This window comes from Pistacia vera, unplaced genomic scaffold (assembly GCF_008641045.1).
Source record: "Pistacia vera cultivar Batoury unplaced genomic scaffold, PisVer_v2 Contig260, whole genome shotgun sequence".
Lineage (NCBI taxonomy): Eukaryota > Viridiplantae > Streptophyta > Magnoliopsida > Sapindales > Anacardiaceae > Pistacia > Pistacia vera.
In genome coordinates this window covers 1,051,300-1,067,868 of record NW_022196069.1, presented here as the reverse complement: position 1 = coordinate 1,067,868, position 16,569 = coordinate 1,051,300, and the positions used below count along the sequence as shown (strand labels likewise).

Here is a 16,569-nt window from a genome sequence, read left to right as displayed (position 1 = left end):
TTGGGAGTTTTCTGATGAGATTTCAGATTTCGGTTTCTGAGAAGCGACTGTTCTTGAACAAGGTGAGCACTAAGACTGGGTTTTCTGGAGTTTCAAATTGCAAACATTTGGAAGCCTTTAATGCAGATTCTGGAGAAAACCCACATGAATTAACGAGGTATGAGAAAAGATTGCTCAACAATTATTAACTTAGAAAATAAGTTGTATCAGAGCAGTAAGAGGACTAAGCAAGGCCTAATATTCCAGTATGATAGATGATTTAGCGTCTTAAAAGCTACACTGCTGAGCAAATTTTTTACCTGAAGAGGCAAACATGAAAGAAATTGAAAATAAACCATAAGTAGTCTGGACCAAATTTCTTTCTAAATAGCAGATCAAGTACTACAGAGAAAGAGCAACACTTTTGATTTTGATGTAAACACGTTATAATTGCATTCTATCTCTCTATTGTAATCAGTTTATCTTCTTTGAAAGATCCAGCTTCTCCTTGTACAGCTTCATTAGCCTGGGAGCTTCATCACAACAATTCACAAACTTCTGCAAGAAGGTCTTTTCACATTGCTTAAACGGTGTAGCGGAAAGCAGTTTATTCTTAGGCAAACCTTTGGTTAACAGATACTGGAGAACTGAAGCACGAGGAATAATTCTCTTCTCCAGGCTTAATGAAAAAAGAATTGGCCGCTGGGCAATGGCAGAAGGCTCCCAATCCATTTTGTTCACAAAAATGTCCATCACCGCCATTATCTTATCCTCGGATGTCATCATACACCAAGGATGCTTCTGAAATGCAGCAAGAATCTCTTCCTCAGACCAATGCAACCTCTTGTAAACATCGACCTTCTTATCCCACTCGGATTTGGACATCAAGGACATTATAACAATAGCTGGGACAAACTGTGACCTTAAAGGATCCATACCCATTTTCTTCAATAAGTCCACAGTCTCATCAAAACGACGAGAATATTTTATTAATACAACAGGCCATTTATAAAGTAACCTAGCAATCTGTGTTTCAGGAACACCAATATCTCGCAAAACTTTGAATTTAGGCGCAACAAAAATTTGAAGATCACAACAAACAATAAAAGGAACTCGTTTAATTAAAGAAATAACCTTTTCAGCAGATTGAATCAAGTTACTAAGGTAAGTAAAGGAAGGGATTATACGGTTGTTTAAGCTACTTTGCAAGATACTAGGGCACCGACTAAAGCAGTGGCAATATCAGTACTTAAGAAGCCTTTGGAGTGAAAGAACTCAAGTTTGGGCAGAAGGCTTCGCTCAGGATTGGACAAAAGCAGTGATGGGCGTCTTCTGATTAGGTCAGAGATTTGGGTTTCTGAGAATCCACTGTTCTTGAACAATGTGAGGACTAAGTCAGCTTTTTCTGGGGTTTCCAATTGCAATTTTTTGGATGTTTTTAAAGCAGATTCCGGCGACAACCCACATGAATTAATGAGGTAAGAGACAGTAAAAGATTGCTCATTTGAGTTGGTTGAGGTGTATTTGACAAATATTGGATTAAAAAAATCTTGAAATCTATGGTTTAGTGAAGCACTAACAGTGTATCTTCCATGGCTGTGAACTAAAGTTCTGCGAAGAAAACTAAGCGCCATGATTGCAAAAATAATAGAATACACTTACCTATGACCTTATGCTCCAGAGTCCAGACATCTCCTTCAGAAAGCTACCATATTTCAGAAATCCGTTTAAGTTGAACAGGGGGAAGAAACTGAAACTAAAACCCTCGACTATTATGCAGCGGGCCGGCAAAACGTCGTTGAGAAGAAACAAAATTTAATTATTAAAGCCCAAAGCTCAACCGACCTCTGCACTATTGGGCTTCGTCTGTAGTTATTAGAAACATCTTAAAGACGTTCAAGTTCCAACAATTTGATTGCGTATGAAAATGTAACGTCTTTTTAATACATTTTGACCATTGAGATGATTCATTACAAAAGGTATTTGACATGAAAGCTTCTCAAAATTCAATCTAAATCAATGAAATCAATTAATCTTGTTTTTTGGTCCATTAGGATACTGTTATTGGAAGTTTATAACCTTAATCTTACTCATAATTGTTAATTCATTTAACAGATTGAAAAAAATGAGTAATATTATGTTCACACTCAATTTAACAACTTTCCCTTACAATTCCAACGTGACAATTGAGTTGATAACTGTCACGTTAATTTCCATCACACTAAATAGCTTTGATTAAATACAAATGGTTTGTTTCTTAAAGACAAACGATAGTTCCTTCATAAAGAACAACCATTCCTTATGAATGAATAGTCATTTCTTCATAAAGAATAGTTGTTCCTTATGAACGGAACAGTCATTCCTTATAAATGAATGGTCGTTCGTCTTTAAAGAATGGTGATGCATGTTTAGTTAAAGTTGTTAGTTGATATGGTAGTGTCAACTTAACTGTCACATTAGGATTATAAGATGTTGATGCTTTATTTTGACACCAACTACTTATAAGTGTAAAATGCTAAAAAGACTTAAAAGTCACATGTGATATGAGGGGACTAAATTAAATAAAAGGTGAAAAGTAATATTTAAAGTGATTCGGATGCTCAAAAGCGAATCCTACGTCGACTACTATTATATTAATAAGAGAGAGAGAGGTTAGGTCGTGTTCAGCGAGTTGAGTTACAGTTTAGAAAGAGAATACAAGAGAGAGAGAGAGAGAGAAAGCTATTTTAGAGTAAAATTAGCTAGTCCTCCACAAATGAGAGGAAAATCCTCTATTTATAGTGGGAAAGTTCAAGGTAATGATTATAAAAGTTGCAAGTGAGTAGGTGCCATGCAAATCCTTTCTTTGCGTCCCATTGGTTACCTGTCTGAGAGATTTCCTCGACTAAGCAGGTCTTTGACACGTGGGTGATCTCCAGCCACTTGTTAGCCTGGCGCTCACCTGTTATACCGACAGGAGTCAAACCACTTGCGCTAGACGCGACGTAACCGTACTTGGATGATACAGGATCCTTTTGAGCTCTGAACATTTTTTACTAATGAAACTCTACGTCAGCCCTACTTTTTCAGGCATAACATAAGAGAAAATTGTACAATTGAATTATAATCATAGTATTTTTGAAAAAAGATTCACAAGATTGCCCCATATGATATGAGCATTAGAGGGAATGCGCCATTACCATATCCAGCTCAAACTCCAGATCCCAAAAATTGATGTCAATTAGTAGATGAGATACATACATACATATATACGTACATATTTAATACATTTTAAATTTTTAACAGCGCAATATATATTAAATTAGAAGGTACACCTAGCTTTAATTAATTGTAAATGCCTAAAATAAAAACAAAATCAATACATGGTAATAATGTGAAGAGATTATTGTACTGGCAAGAGGGAACCATATTCAAAAGATCCGAAACCCATCACCATAATCACCTCGCCGACATTGGTCGATTAGATACGGTTACTTTACTACACTCCAAGACCAACCAAATCTTCTAAACCTTACATGTGGCCAAAACTTGTCCAAGTCGAAACAAAACCACTTTTCACCTGCTTACCGGCTGCTTCCGTACCTTCTTTCCCCATCACTCCCATTCCTCAACCGCCTACTTCCGGTCACTTCTTTTTACCTTCTTGTACTTTTTTTTTAATAATTTATAGACTTGTAACCTACCCCGCACCAAGTCATTCCTCCATTTAGTCCTCCAAATGCTGACATTTAAGACATCTCGGACGTCCGTTTCTTGGTAATTTACATCTCAGCCGTTGGTTACCACAACGGAATGCAACTGAAACAACCTTCACATGATGTTTACAAGCTCCATTTGTCTTTAACAAACTTTAAAAGTCTAATGCTTCCCCCACGCGCTACTTTGTCGCTTTTTCGTATTTCTCTTTGAGAAATTAGTAAAAAAGTTTTTTTGGTTAATTAATAAAAGTATTTTGTTTTATAAATATTATATTAATTCCTTAATTTTAACAAAAAAATTAAAAAATATTATGTAATTGGTATGTTTACTATTTGAGTTAATTAATGTGAAGTTTATTTACTTTTAAAACTATTAAAATTTACTATGAAAATTCTTGAATTTTCAAAGACATTTTTTATCAAATAATTTTTTTTATGAATTATAAAACAAATTTTTATCTATATTTATGCTTAAAGTTATAAATATAATATAAACGATGCTATTTTTTTCTTAAAGAGTATTTTCAATTTTCAAAAGCTATACATGATTTAGAAAATTGACCATAAAAATATTCTTCAAAATAATAAATATCAAATTTTAAAGAGAAAAATACTCTTAAGTATTTTACTAAAAAAAGATTTATGATAAATTTTAATAAAAGGTTTTCATTTATTTTAGGAATTCAAGATATATTTTTAATGCTTTTCAGACCTTGACTTTACTTCAGATTTAAATAAAATTAAAAAGAAAATAGATTCAAAAAATTATTCATGAATATTAAATAAATAAATAAATAAAATCTTTAAACACAAAACGCCATACATTAATAATTTGAAAAAGGATACTGGATTTGCTTGGTTGTAGTTCACGGTCAAAGTAGGAGCGTGGGGAGGAAATTAGTGTGGGTAAAGCTGTTGAGGTAAGAAAGAATACTGTAGCTTTCGTTATAGGTTGTACGTGGCATCAGATGGTTGGCCCATGGAAAAAGTATAATGCCCCTGAATGTTTTTGTCCAATCTCCTAAAGCTTGCATTCCAAGTTAAAATTAATAAATGCAAGATATACCAAATATGTCCATACCATTAAATATATATAAGACCAAGGACAACAGATGACCCACGACCAGGAATGGAAGCAGTGCCAACTATTTATTTATTTATTTATTTTTATTTTTTTATCAGAAATGTCTAAATTAATTTATGTATATTATAATTAATCTTTCGATTTTAAATAAGGTTTTCAAAATATGATAAATCTTATAATTCGTAAGTTCACGGTCTATAATCAACAATATTAACAATTTTTCTTATGATTCGAATTTAAAACCATAGGTCTAAAAGTAAAGCAAACCCATTAAACCCAAACCTTAACCTCTCGAACCATCATAGTTGGTTGACATTTGACAACTATGTTATTTATTAACTCAACAAAAGTCAAATTTTTTCATTATATATAATATTATTAATTCCATTAAATAAATTAAAACTTTTTTCTAGAATAGTGTGATGTATACAAGTTGACGCTTAATGACTTTTTGTTTGACATATCATCCATCCAAGTTGGCTTTTTTCAATACATTTATAATTATTAATTTACTTTAACTAAACCCCTTTATGAATAAAATGGTTTATAACAAATTTAACTATATTCTTGATAACAATAAGTCAAACAACGAAAAAAGTCAATAACGAAATTGAAGTAAAAAAATTAACATGTAAATCTGAAAATTATTAGTATGTTTGACAAAGGAATTTAAGATAGAGAATCATTATAAATTTAGGAGACAAATCCTATATAAAATTATATATACTTAACTACTTCTAGATGGTCGAGTGGTTCAATAATAACTCTTGGATGTATTACTCAATAAGTCTTGAGTTCGATTCTCTTATCAGATGCTATTAGAGATAGTTATTAGAACTCTTATGCGGTTGGTAGTTTCAGAGTATTAGAAAATTAATTGAAATACGTATAAATTGATTCAGACACTCTCGATCATTAAAAAAAAAACAAAAAAAAAACAAAAAGAAGTTATATATACCTTTAGAAGTTTGACTATTTTATTTTAGGCTTCTATTTATTTATAAAATGTTAACGTCAATTTGTATATTTATTTTAGTAAATTATGCAAAAAAATGTTTCTAAATTATGGTACACTTTGCACCTTTTACCACTTTTAAGGAAGATTCTCCTATGATGCCACGTAGCGCTAACCTTCACTTATCTATTCACTTCACCTTCAGCCTCTTCTGCACTGCATCTGTACCTGCAGCAGCAGGCAGCAGCCACTCTATGACTATTTAATTAAACTTTAAATCCCTATCATTACCTTTTCGTAAATAACCCCTTAACTCAAGGACAATTTCTTGCCATACTCAATCATCCAATCACATGCTTCAGTCGAAGGACAATTCCGTCATTCTAAAAATTCCCCGCACACTGTACCCGGTAGTTTCACGTCTATTTGGCGCGTACATAAACCAACACTTTCACAACCCCACAAAAAAAAAAAAAATTAAAAATTAAAAAATAATAAATAAAAAAAATTATTATATAAAAAACACACACAGAAATAAAGATCATCAAACAACAACTACTACTACAACAACAACAATCGCTTTGAAAAACTGAAACAGAAGAGGGAGTGTTGTGTTGAATCTTGCAAGTGAAAGTAGAGAGAGAAAATCCGAAGACCCAAAACCAAAGAGAAACATAAAAACTGTTTTGTGTGTTGTGCTGTGTAGTGTTTGTGTAGAGTAAAGAAGCAAAATAGGAAACACGCACATACACAAGCACAAACACAAACACAAAATACACAACCAAACAGTCCTCTCGGATTCGATCGGGGTCTCTCATTGTAATTTGTACATACATTCGGAATTCTCTTCTCCGGTTATCTATCTGCTTGGTCCGGTTCGGCGTCCGTACACCTTATGGAGCGGTACGGTCGGGTCAGTGAAGGTTCACAGTCCGATCCGTCACCTGAATGGACCGCTCCGGGAACCGAGACCGCACTCGAAGGTATCTTATATTTACAATCGTATTTATTATTTCATATCCGCATTTCAATTTTGTTATTATGATTAAATGCGAATGCGATTCTGTTTTATGTGATCTTGAGTTTTGCTTTCTTTTGTGGAAATGTGTTAGAGCCTATGTGGCAATTGGGATTCGGAGTCGGTCCGGAGTCGTACCCGGAGCGGCCTGACGAGGCCGATTGTATCCACTACTTGAGGACCGGGTATTGCGGTTACGGGTCGAGGTGTCGGTTCAATCATCCACGTGACCGGGGCGGGGTAATTTTATTATTAGTTCTCTTCTTCTTTCTTAGGGTTTAATAAGTAGTAGGGTTTTGATTGATTTTATAATGTGTTATTGACCGTCCATTCTGCTTTGATCTTGTCAAATATGATAAGTTTGATTGCATTTTGTGTATTGAAGTTGCATGATCGAATTTATGATGATTGGAATTTGATCTGATGGTGACCTGTTTAGTTGATATGTGATTTGTTTTGTTCATCAGTGATTCAGAAACTGATGATTATTGGTTTTGGTAGGCTATGGGAGCTGCAAGAGCCGGTGCAGGAGAGTATCCAGAGCGAGTGGGCCAGCCCTTGTGTCAGGTACTGAATTGGTTCTTGTGGGGATGGTTGATTACAGACAATGTATATTGGTTTGATTCTTTTCATAGAAAGTATGTTCCCTTCATTTATGTGCTATGTGATTAGAGTTGGAATAATTCTATTTCCACCTCAATTTGCCACACAAATTTACTTTCTCATGAAGTTTGGTTGAAAATAATACAGCACATGCTGTGTGATCGTGACACATGTCCTGTCTTCCTATTTTGTAATTTACATTTGACATTCTCCTTTACATTGAGATGGTCAGAGAGTTATACAATTCAGTATTTTTTTCAACTGCTGTTTGATTATTTGAGGTGCATTGGTACATGGTAGTATTATTTAGTGAAGCAATTTTCTGATGGAGTAGTCAAGGGTTGGGTCACGGTTTCAGTTACTGCCCTTTTTTTCTGTTCGACAATTTGACAAAGTTGTGAGTATCCTTCTTAATTGATTTCTGTTGTTTTTACTCAATTTGCAGTATTATATGAGGACTGGGACATGTAAATTTGGTGCATCGTGTAAATACCACCATCCTAGACAGGGAGCCGGTTCTGTTACTCATGTGTCACTAAATTATTATGGTTACCCTTTACGTCTGGTTTGTAGATTTTTTCATTGATATTTAATTTTTCCAAACTTCTATCATTTCAGAAATATATTTCATTAAAGTGGAGTTTTTTATTAACAGGGTGAAAAAGAGTGTTCCTACTATATGAAAACTGGGCAATGTAAGTTTGGTCCAACATGTAAATTCCATCATCCACAGCCAGCTGGCGTTCAAGTTGCACCACCATCGCCAGCACCGCAAGTGCCTACTCCAGTACCTGCACCTACAGTATATCCACCTGTGCAATCGCCATCAGCTCAACAATATGGGGTTATGGTTGCAAGGCCTCCTCTGTTGCCAAGCTCATATGTGCAAGGCCCTTATGGTCCTATGCTGGTTTCCCCAGGCATGGTTCCCTATCAAAGTTGGAGTCCTTACCCGGTAGGCAGATGCGAAGCATCCTTCTTCCATCTTCTGCATCATGTTATCTATACAATCTATCTTAAGTTGTTACTGCCTCTTGGTGCAGACACATGTGAACCCAGTTGCCTCTCCTGGCAGTCAACCCCCTGCTGGATCAAGCTCAATTTATGGGATGAAAACACTCTCTGCTTCAGCACCTGCCTATACTGGAGCTTATCAAACAACACCTTCTACAGTTGGTCCTTCAAGCAGTAGCCAGAAGGAGCAATCATTTCCAGAGAGACCTGGCCAGCCAGAATGTCAATATTACATGAAAACTGGGGAGTGTAAATTTGGATCCTCATGTAAATATCATCATCCTCGAGAAATGACTGTATCAAAAACCGATGTCAACCTCAGCCCCATGGGTCTTCCTTTACGTCCAGTAAGCACCCTTCCACAACTCCTTTGCATATCATGCTTTAACTTGATAAATGGGTGGTCCTTAAAGTAGTGCTATCAAGCCTGTGTCTATGTGTTTTAGATCTTTGCTGCCTGCCAGAGCATATGATTTAAATACCCTGCCTAGCCCAGACTTTATCTGTCTCAAAAACTCAAGCTTGGTTCTAATTTTCTAGATCAAGGTTTTTAACATCTCAGAATTTTTCCTTTCATGAATTATTTTTCATACCTGCTTATTCTCATTTCTGTGTGTTGACGATTACTACATATACATATATATGAACCATCTTTTTCAGAAAATAAAACATGTTTTTCATTATAGTGTTGTAATGTTCTCATAAGAAAGAAACATTTATGTCATTGTTCTTTAAGTCCTTCAGTCTGTTGAAAGTTTCCTTGAACACAAGGTTTTTTTGTTGTGCTAAACTTAGAGTTCATGTAAGCATGTGCAAGCACAAAGCTATGGCAGTAATTGATTGATTTTTATTTCTTCTTGGTTTTGCTTAAGAGTTCACTGTGAGTTTCTTGAATAATGGAAATTTAGAATTGGTTAAAAGAGACTGGCTTCTACCGTTTACATGGGAAGTCGAAGGACAAATCGACAGGACTTATTGGATTGAAAGATTGTTACATGGGAAATGATATAACAAGTTATTTAAAATTTTTGTTCCGTGCTGTTTCTGGAAGACACCTTAGCCAGACAATTTTTTGTGGTTTCCTTTTTATCATGATTAGGCGTATATCCTTGATCCAACTCCTTCTAGGTTATGGAGATTATGCTTTTGAGATTTGTAGTGTTTAGAGTCATCTCTGGACTCTGGAATCTGGCCTCAAAGTTGAACAAGCATAATAAACTCGTGATGGTGGGTATACGTGGCATAGGTGACATGTGTCTGGTCTAGAAGTTTGGAACCTCTTTTTTTTTTTTTTTTTTTTTTTAATCTCGTTACTTGTCCTTCTCCTCCAATTGGAGTAAGGTACAATATGGCAAGGCTTAAATACTCATTTTGATATGTCTTATTTTTGGGTGAGTTCTATTAATGAAGCGAACCCTTCAGTTTCAGAAAAAGTTGAGTATACTTATTTTTCTTTCAGTTTTAGAGATTGGAATTCTGTAGTGGCTTAAGTTTATGCTCTATTGTGTGGGTTTCAGTTTTGTTTTATGGACTTCTGGTTCCCTATTTTTGTATATTTCTTTTTATTCATTTGTCAAGTTCTATGTTTCCTATCAGAGTAATAATAATGTAAACTCTCTGGAAAACCTTTTGCCTTCTGCTGTTTTCTGATATTGGCCCAGTCGTTAGAGTAAATCAAAGGATTTTAAGGTGGTCTGGATTAACGTTTTTAATACCACCATTTTTGATGCCTTAAATGTTACATATTCTTCTTCAAGTTTGCTCACAATATGCTTACTAACTTTGTTTTCCCGGTTTGGATCATGAATCTAATTAGATACTTATGAGTAGTAGGCTCAGCAAACACTTATTCGGCATGAAATATGTGCACTCATTCTTGAGTCAAAACAAATATGAGCCTGTTGCCTTTGCTTGCGAGCCTAATATATGAAATATCCTTGTGATGATTGACAATTTTATTATGAATTAGATTTAATTGCATATACTTATCATCATAAGTGTGAACTTTTTTCTTTTTCTGTTTAGCAATTTATCATCTTTGACAATTTTACTTTCTCTAGTTTTTTTTATAGATACCATGCGCGTGCACAGTACAGCTTTTACATGTGTATTAAAGTCTTATAGTTATCTACGAGCACAAAGGTGAATTGTAAAATTGTAGTAAATAGGGACAAAAGTTGGCACCCTAATTTTCTGCAGTAATTTTTGAAGATATTTGAATTGATGCTATATTTAATAGAAAAGAAACATTGGGAATATACTACGTGGAATGAGAATTATGAAATTCTTGATATTGGTATGTTAACCTATGATACATGTAAATGAATATTGGGAGTTGATGGTCAAATTAGTTCACAGTAATATTTTCACCTTTGGATATTGAATCTGGTTCCCACTATGTTATTTCTCTTGTACTCTTGACCTGGAGTTAGCTCCTGCAAGAAAGATGTCTCATCTTCCTTCCGCTCTTCATGCTCGGGATATCCAACATATCCAGGTGAGGGCCAAGGTTGAGCAATTAATTGTTAATATTAATAAGGTTGCTGTCTTATTCTGTTCCACATAAGTAACACCAAAATATTTTCACTTAAAATGTTCAACTACTCATTCTTGTCAATGAGTTGCACGGAATAAACATCTTTGCAACTGCGAAATTTAACAAGTGTTTTAGGTTGTAATTGAAGGCTATATTGTGGGATGTTAGGATGTCTAATAAATCCATAGATTTGAGAAATCATCATGAAATAACATAAGATTCAGTGACTGAAATTTTTTGAGTGATCTTTTAACTGAGCCTAGTATCCTCTGTTTTGGGTTGGTTCACAGGTCCAGGCATGTCTGCTGTTACTGTCATCTTATTGGTTATATCTAAGTTAATTCCTACTTTAGATTCATCATTCACATTCATCGTGGTGTCTCCCATGCACAGAATATATCATCTGTTCATTTCTTTGTCATTCATTAGTGATGCAGAATAGATTAGTTCTTTTGTCTGGCCCTATTTATTTTAGGGGCATGCGTTTTGTTTTCTATGTTTACAGCTTTCTGAAATGTGATGAGTTAAAATGTTGACACATTAAATATAGTTTTGTTTTTGTTACTCGTGTTGCTTACTGGGAACAATAGATTTAAGTTTAGATGATTTTATGGTGCATATATTGGGGAGATTGAGCGGGTACTAATTCTTATGGACTGGTGGAAAGCTGTCAAGCCATAACGTTCTAATATCCCACCATGTGCTCTTTAGGATCTTCTATTCTCATATGTGGTTTTGGTGTGATTGATGTTTGTCATATGTTTTTCGCTCACTTGAAGAAAAAATACTGTGGGTCTTACTCACTTTTCTTTATGAGGTTGCTCTGGTTCTACTATCTATTCATTCCTAATTTTGTTCTTCTTACTACTTGTCTGCTTTCGAATCACCATTTATCTGTGGTTACTATTTGATTTCATTTCTCATGATAGTCCACTTTGAAGCTGATTTCTTCTTCTCTATCTATTGAGCTCTCTTTCTATCATCAAACTCATCCTTGATTTCTGTCCGTTGTGTATGGTAAACAACGAAAGTTAAATGTTTTTGGTGCTTCTGGATATGCAAACATATAGACAATTGTCTCATAGCAGATCATGACATATTTGTTGAAGCATGCTATCTGAAGTTTATTAATGCTAAAAGTTTCTTTATTCTATTAAAGCTTGTTGTTACTTGTCATTGAGGATAGTGATTAGAGGACCTATATAACTTCAGCATTTCTATGTCTTTCAGAAAGATTTTTTCTTTTTCACCCTTTTTGTGCTTTAAAATTCTGTTTTTACTCCTTTCTATCAAAAAAACTTGTATTTTTTCTTGATCATATTTACCTTATAATTTGCTTGTGCTGTCATTTGTCTATGTGGGTTTTCAAAACTACAGTCATTCATAAATCAATTGATATGTTTCTCTTTTTCAATATACTAGTGATCATGCATCTGGTGTACTATATTTGCGATCAAGATAAAGTTGTTATGTGTCTGATATTTCTTTCTTTTCTCTCTCTATCTTTTTTGTTTTTGTTTTTCCTCACTCTCTATTTTTCTTTTCCCTCTGATTATTAGGGTGCCCCTCTTTGCACTCATTATACACAACGTGGAGTATGCAAGTTTGGGACTGCATGCAAATTTGATCATCCAATGGGAACACTAAGCTACAGTCCATCTGCATCTTCTCTAGCTGATATGCCGGTTGCACCCTACCCTGTGGGCTCTTCAATTGGTANGTGGAATGAGAATTATGAAATTCTTGATATTGGTATGTTAACCTATGATACATGTAAATGAATATTGGGAGTTGATGGTCAAATTAATTCACAGTAAGATTTTCACGTTTGGATATTGAATCTGGTTCCCACTATGTTATTTCTCTTGTACTCTTGACCTGGAGTTAGCTCCTGCAAGAAAGATGTCTCATCTTCCTTCCGCTCTTCATGCTCGGGATATCCAACATATCCAGGTGAGGGCCAAGGTTGAGCAATTAATTGTTAATATTAATAAGGTTGCTGTCTTATTCTGTTCCACATAAGTAACACCAAAATATTTTCACTTAAAATGTTCAACTACTCATTCTTGTCAATGAGTTGCACGGAATAAACATCTTTGCAACTGCGAAATTTAACAAGTGTTTTAGGTTGTAATTGAAGGCTATATTGTGGGATGTTAGGATGTCTAATAAATCCATAGATTTGAGAAATCATCATGAAATAACATAAGATTCAGTGACTGAAATTTTTTGAGTGATCTTTTAACTGAGCCTAGTATCCTCTGTTTTGGGTTGGTTCACAGGTCCAGGCATGTCTGCTGTTACTGTCATCTTATTGGTTATATCTAAGTTAATTCCTACTTTAGATTCATCATTCACATTCATCGTGGTGTCTCCCATGCACAGAATATATCATCTGTTCATTTCTTTGTCATTCATTAGTGATGCAGAATAGATTAGTTCTTTTGTCTGGCCCTATTTATTTTAGGGGCATGCGTTTTGTTTTCTATGTTTACAGCTTTCTGAAATGTGATGAGTTAAAATGTTGACACATTAAATATAGTTTTGTTTTTGTTACTCGTGTTGCTTACTGGGAACAATAGATTTAAGTTTAGATGATTTTATGGTGCATATATTGGGGAGATTGAGCGGGTACTAATTCTTATGGACTGGTGGAAAGCTGTCAAGCCATAACGTTCTAATATCCCACCATGTGCTCTTTAGGATCTTCTATTCTCATATGTGGTTTTGGTGTGATTGATGTTTGTCATATGTTTTTCGCTCACTTGAAGAAAAAATACTGTGGGTCTTACTCACTTTTCTTTATGAGGTTGCTCTGGTTCTACTATCTATTCATTCCTAATTTTGTTCTTCTTACTACTTGTCTGCTTTCGAATCACCATTTATCTGTGGTTACTATTTGATTTCATTTCTCATGATAGTCCACTTTGAAGCTGATTTCTTCTTCTCTATCTATTGAGCTCTCTTTCTATCATCAAACTCATCCTTGATTTCTGTCCGTTGTGTATGGTAAACAACGAAAGTTAAATGTTTTTGGTGCTTCTGGATATGCAAACATATAGACAATTGTCTCATAGCAGATCATGACATATTTGTTGAAGCATGCTATCTGAAGTTTATTAATGCTAAAAGTTTCTTTATTCTATTAAAGCTTGTTGTTACTTGTCATTGAGGATAGTGATTAGAGGACCTATATAACTTCAGCATTTCTATGTCTTTCAGAAAGATTTTTTCTTTTTCACCCTTTTTGTGCTTTAAAATTCTGTTTTTACTCCTTTCTATCAAAAAAACTTGTATTTTTTCTTGATCATATTTACCTTATAATTTGCTTGTGCTGTCATTTGTCTATGTGGGTTTTCAAAACTACAGTCATTCATAAATCAATTGATATGTTTCTCTTTTTCAATATACTAGTGATCATGCATCTGGTGTACTATATTTGCGATCAAGATAAAGTTGTTATGTGTCTGATATTTCTTTCTTTTCTCTCTCTCTCTTTTTTGTTTTTGTTTTTCCTCCCTCTCTATTTTTCTTTTCCCTCTGATTATTAGGGTGCCCCTCTTTGCACTCATTATACACAACGTGGAGTATGCAAGTTTGGGACTGCATGCAAATTTGATCATCCAATGGGAACACTAAGCTACAGTCCATCTGCATCTTCTCTAGCTGATATGCCGGTTGCACCCTACCCTGTGGGCTCTTCAATTGGTACCCTTGCCCCATCATTCTCATCTTCAGATTTGCGGCCAGAACTTGTTTCAGGATCCAGCAAGGAGCCTGTTTCAACAAGAATGTCTTCAACAATTAGCTCAACTAGTGGACCAGTGGGTTCAATATTTTCAAAGAGTGGACCCATTCCTCATTCAAGCACACAACAATCTGGGCAGAGTTCTGTTTCTTCAACTGCTGGCAGCAGCAGCAGCACTGAGACTCAGACATCAACCTAAGCAAGAAGAAAGGCTCTTCTTCATTCCTCTTTTTGATCAAATTCATGAACCAAAATCTTATTTTTTCTGCAAGTCGTCAAAATAGGAGGCTTCATTTCTCTGTTACAGTTTCACAACTCAGGTCTAGCCCTCATCAGCTCTGATCATCTCTGTGTTCATATAATCTTTTATATGGCCATCCCTTTTTATCTTGAATAAGCCATGGCCAAACCTCAGGACTTAAGCAAAACTCGTATAGCCTTTTACACCTTGCTTTTGAATAACCAAGAAAGAATCTTCTGTTCCATTAGGGAAATCTGTGTTTACCCCTCCAATTTTTGGAGTCGTGTTTATTTATGCTCCAACCTTTTTCGGAACGCAAAAGATCCGACCCACAGTATTCTTCCTTTTACATCAATCAGTGTGTTGAAGCTATCTTTTTGTAGATTTTCTTTTTAAGTTCGGGAACAAGCTTCCAATTCAGCATTGAAAGGAATTTGAAGGTATTCTTGTTCCCCCACTTTTTTGTCTGGGGTTTATTGTTAAAAAAAAAATAATAATAATAATAAGTAAAAAAAAAATAGAGAATTAAAGAGACTTAAAGGAAGCATTACCATGCTACCTTATATGGGATTTAGATGCATAGTTGTTTTGAACAATTGAAATGCAAGACATGGCTATTGATAAATTTATTATCTATTACTTCCTGTGGCCCTTTAGTTTTCATGTTGAATTTAGATTGACTGAGACCACGACATCTATTCATCCATAGGGTTCTAGTTTAATTTTCGACTGGTGATGTACTTGCATGCATGAATGTGCAATTCTCCTATGGCAAATAGTTGATTTATGTGGTAAAGGGTTTCCTCCCCTTTTTTTTTCTATATATTTCCAAGATCCTGTTACATGAATTATTTTGGTGTGTTCATATCTGAGCTTGTTATAAATCTTCGATGATGGAAGGATAGTTGGATAGTGGAGTTGACATTGACAGAGAAAAGAAAAAGATACGATTTCGGGGAGTGGTGATTCAGTAGTTGGGAACCATACCTCGTCTTGCAAGTTGCAAATTGCAAAACAAGTACAGGGACAATAACACATCTAAATCTAACGTGATCTTTTTTACACTTTTTTTACGGCTTTAGTTTGCTCAAATACCAACTGAATATCATTACTCAATGCTCCTGTTTTAGTTTTTAGTTGCAGTGAATTTATTGAAAGAGACTTTGCCTGGATTTGCTCTTGATTCCTTTTTTTTTTTTTTGGTTAACTATTCATAGTGGACCACAAAGAACGCGTATGTTTGTATCATCGTATTGAGGCTCTTTTGTTGAATGTTGAAGTCTGCCAAAATCTTAGTTACAAGATAGTCATGGTTTTAAGTTATTTTTTACTTGGTTACTATTTATTTTGCTGCCCTTTTTCATGATTTTTTGAAATTTTTGATTGATAATACCGGTATTGTCTTTGAGTTAGTCCGACTTGATGTTATTTGTAGCTGCAAAAATTGATTGACTCGAATAAAAAGCAATAAAAGTTCATCAATACGTATTAAAACAACTATATCACAATTGAAGTAAAAAGTATGGTCTAACATAAAACCCTAGAAGCTTTCACCCATGAAAATTACCCCGAGCATGTAACCCTAGAAAGTTCTGTTTCATTCTGGATTTTAACTTTTGTTAAACCAAAAATTTTCATAGATGAAAGAAACTTAAATGATGTGATTAAACTGGAGAAGGGCTGCAAAAAATTT

General features: G+C 34.6%; 2 protein-coding genes across 3 annotated transcripts; one reads left to right on the top strand and one right to left on the bottom strand.

Annotated features, from left to right (window-relative positions):
* Positions 1 to 238: 238 nt before the first annotated feature.
* LOC116132867 lies at positions 239 to 1,756 on the bottom strand. The gene is made up of 2 exons (XM_031418548.1): positions 1,642 to 1,756; positions 239 to 901 (listed from the first exon to the last, which is right to left on the bottom strand). Exon 2 carries the CDS (start codon positions 871 to 873, stop codon positions 454 to 456), a length of 420 nt encoding a protein of 139 aa, XP_031274408.1. The 5' UTR covers positions 874 to 901; positions 1,642 to 1,756; the 3' UTR covers positions 239 to 453.
* A 4,506-nt stretch (positions 1,757 to 6,262) lies between these two features.
* On the top strand, positions 6,263 to 16,075 carry LOC116132823 (zinc finger CCCH domain-containing protein 34). Of its 2 annotated transcripts, XM_031418494.1 has the most exons (8): positions 6,263 to 6,699; positions 6,829 to 6,974; positions 7,236 to 7,301; positions 7,783 to 7,902; positions 7,993 to 8,292; positions 8,381 to 8,698; positions 12,447 to 12,603; positions 14,596 to 16,074. In XM_031418494.1, the coding sequence occupies exons 1-8, from the start codon at positions 6,612 to 6,614 to the stop codon at positions 14,832 to 14,834; spliced, it is 1,434 nt and encodes a 477-aa protein (XP_031274354.1). In that variant the 5' UTR covers positions 6,263 to 6,611; the 3' UTR covers positions 14,835 to 16,074. The 2 variants fall into 2 exon arrangements, with proteins under 2 accessions (XP_031274354.1, XP_031274356.1); XM_031418496.1 differs by lacking the exon at positions 12,447 to 12,603 and having other exon boundaries at positions 14,439 to 16,075.
* The last annotated feature ends 494 nt before the right edge of the window (positions 16,076 to 16,569 follow it).

Bases quoted from the DNA above. Each gene is read 5' to 3' on its own strand.
- LOC116132867 (XM_031418548.1), bottom strand. From the start codon at position 873: ATGTCCTTGATGTCCAAATCCGAGTGGGATAAGAAGGTCGATGTTTAC.
- LOC116132823 (XM_031418496.1), top strand. From the start codon at position 6,612: ATGGAGCGGTACGGTCGGGTCAGTGAAGGTTCACAGTCCGATCCGTCA. The intron at 8,293-8,380 runs GTAGGCAGATGC...CTCTTGGTGCAG, and splicing joins AAAGTTGGAGTCCTTACCCG to ACACATGTGAACCCAGTTGC. The intron at 8,699-14,438 runs GTAAGCACCCTT...TCTGATTATTAG, and splicing joins TGGGTCTTCCTTTACGTCCA to GGTGCCCCTCTTTGCACTCA.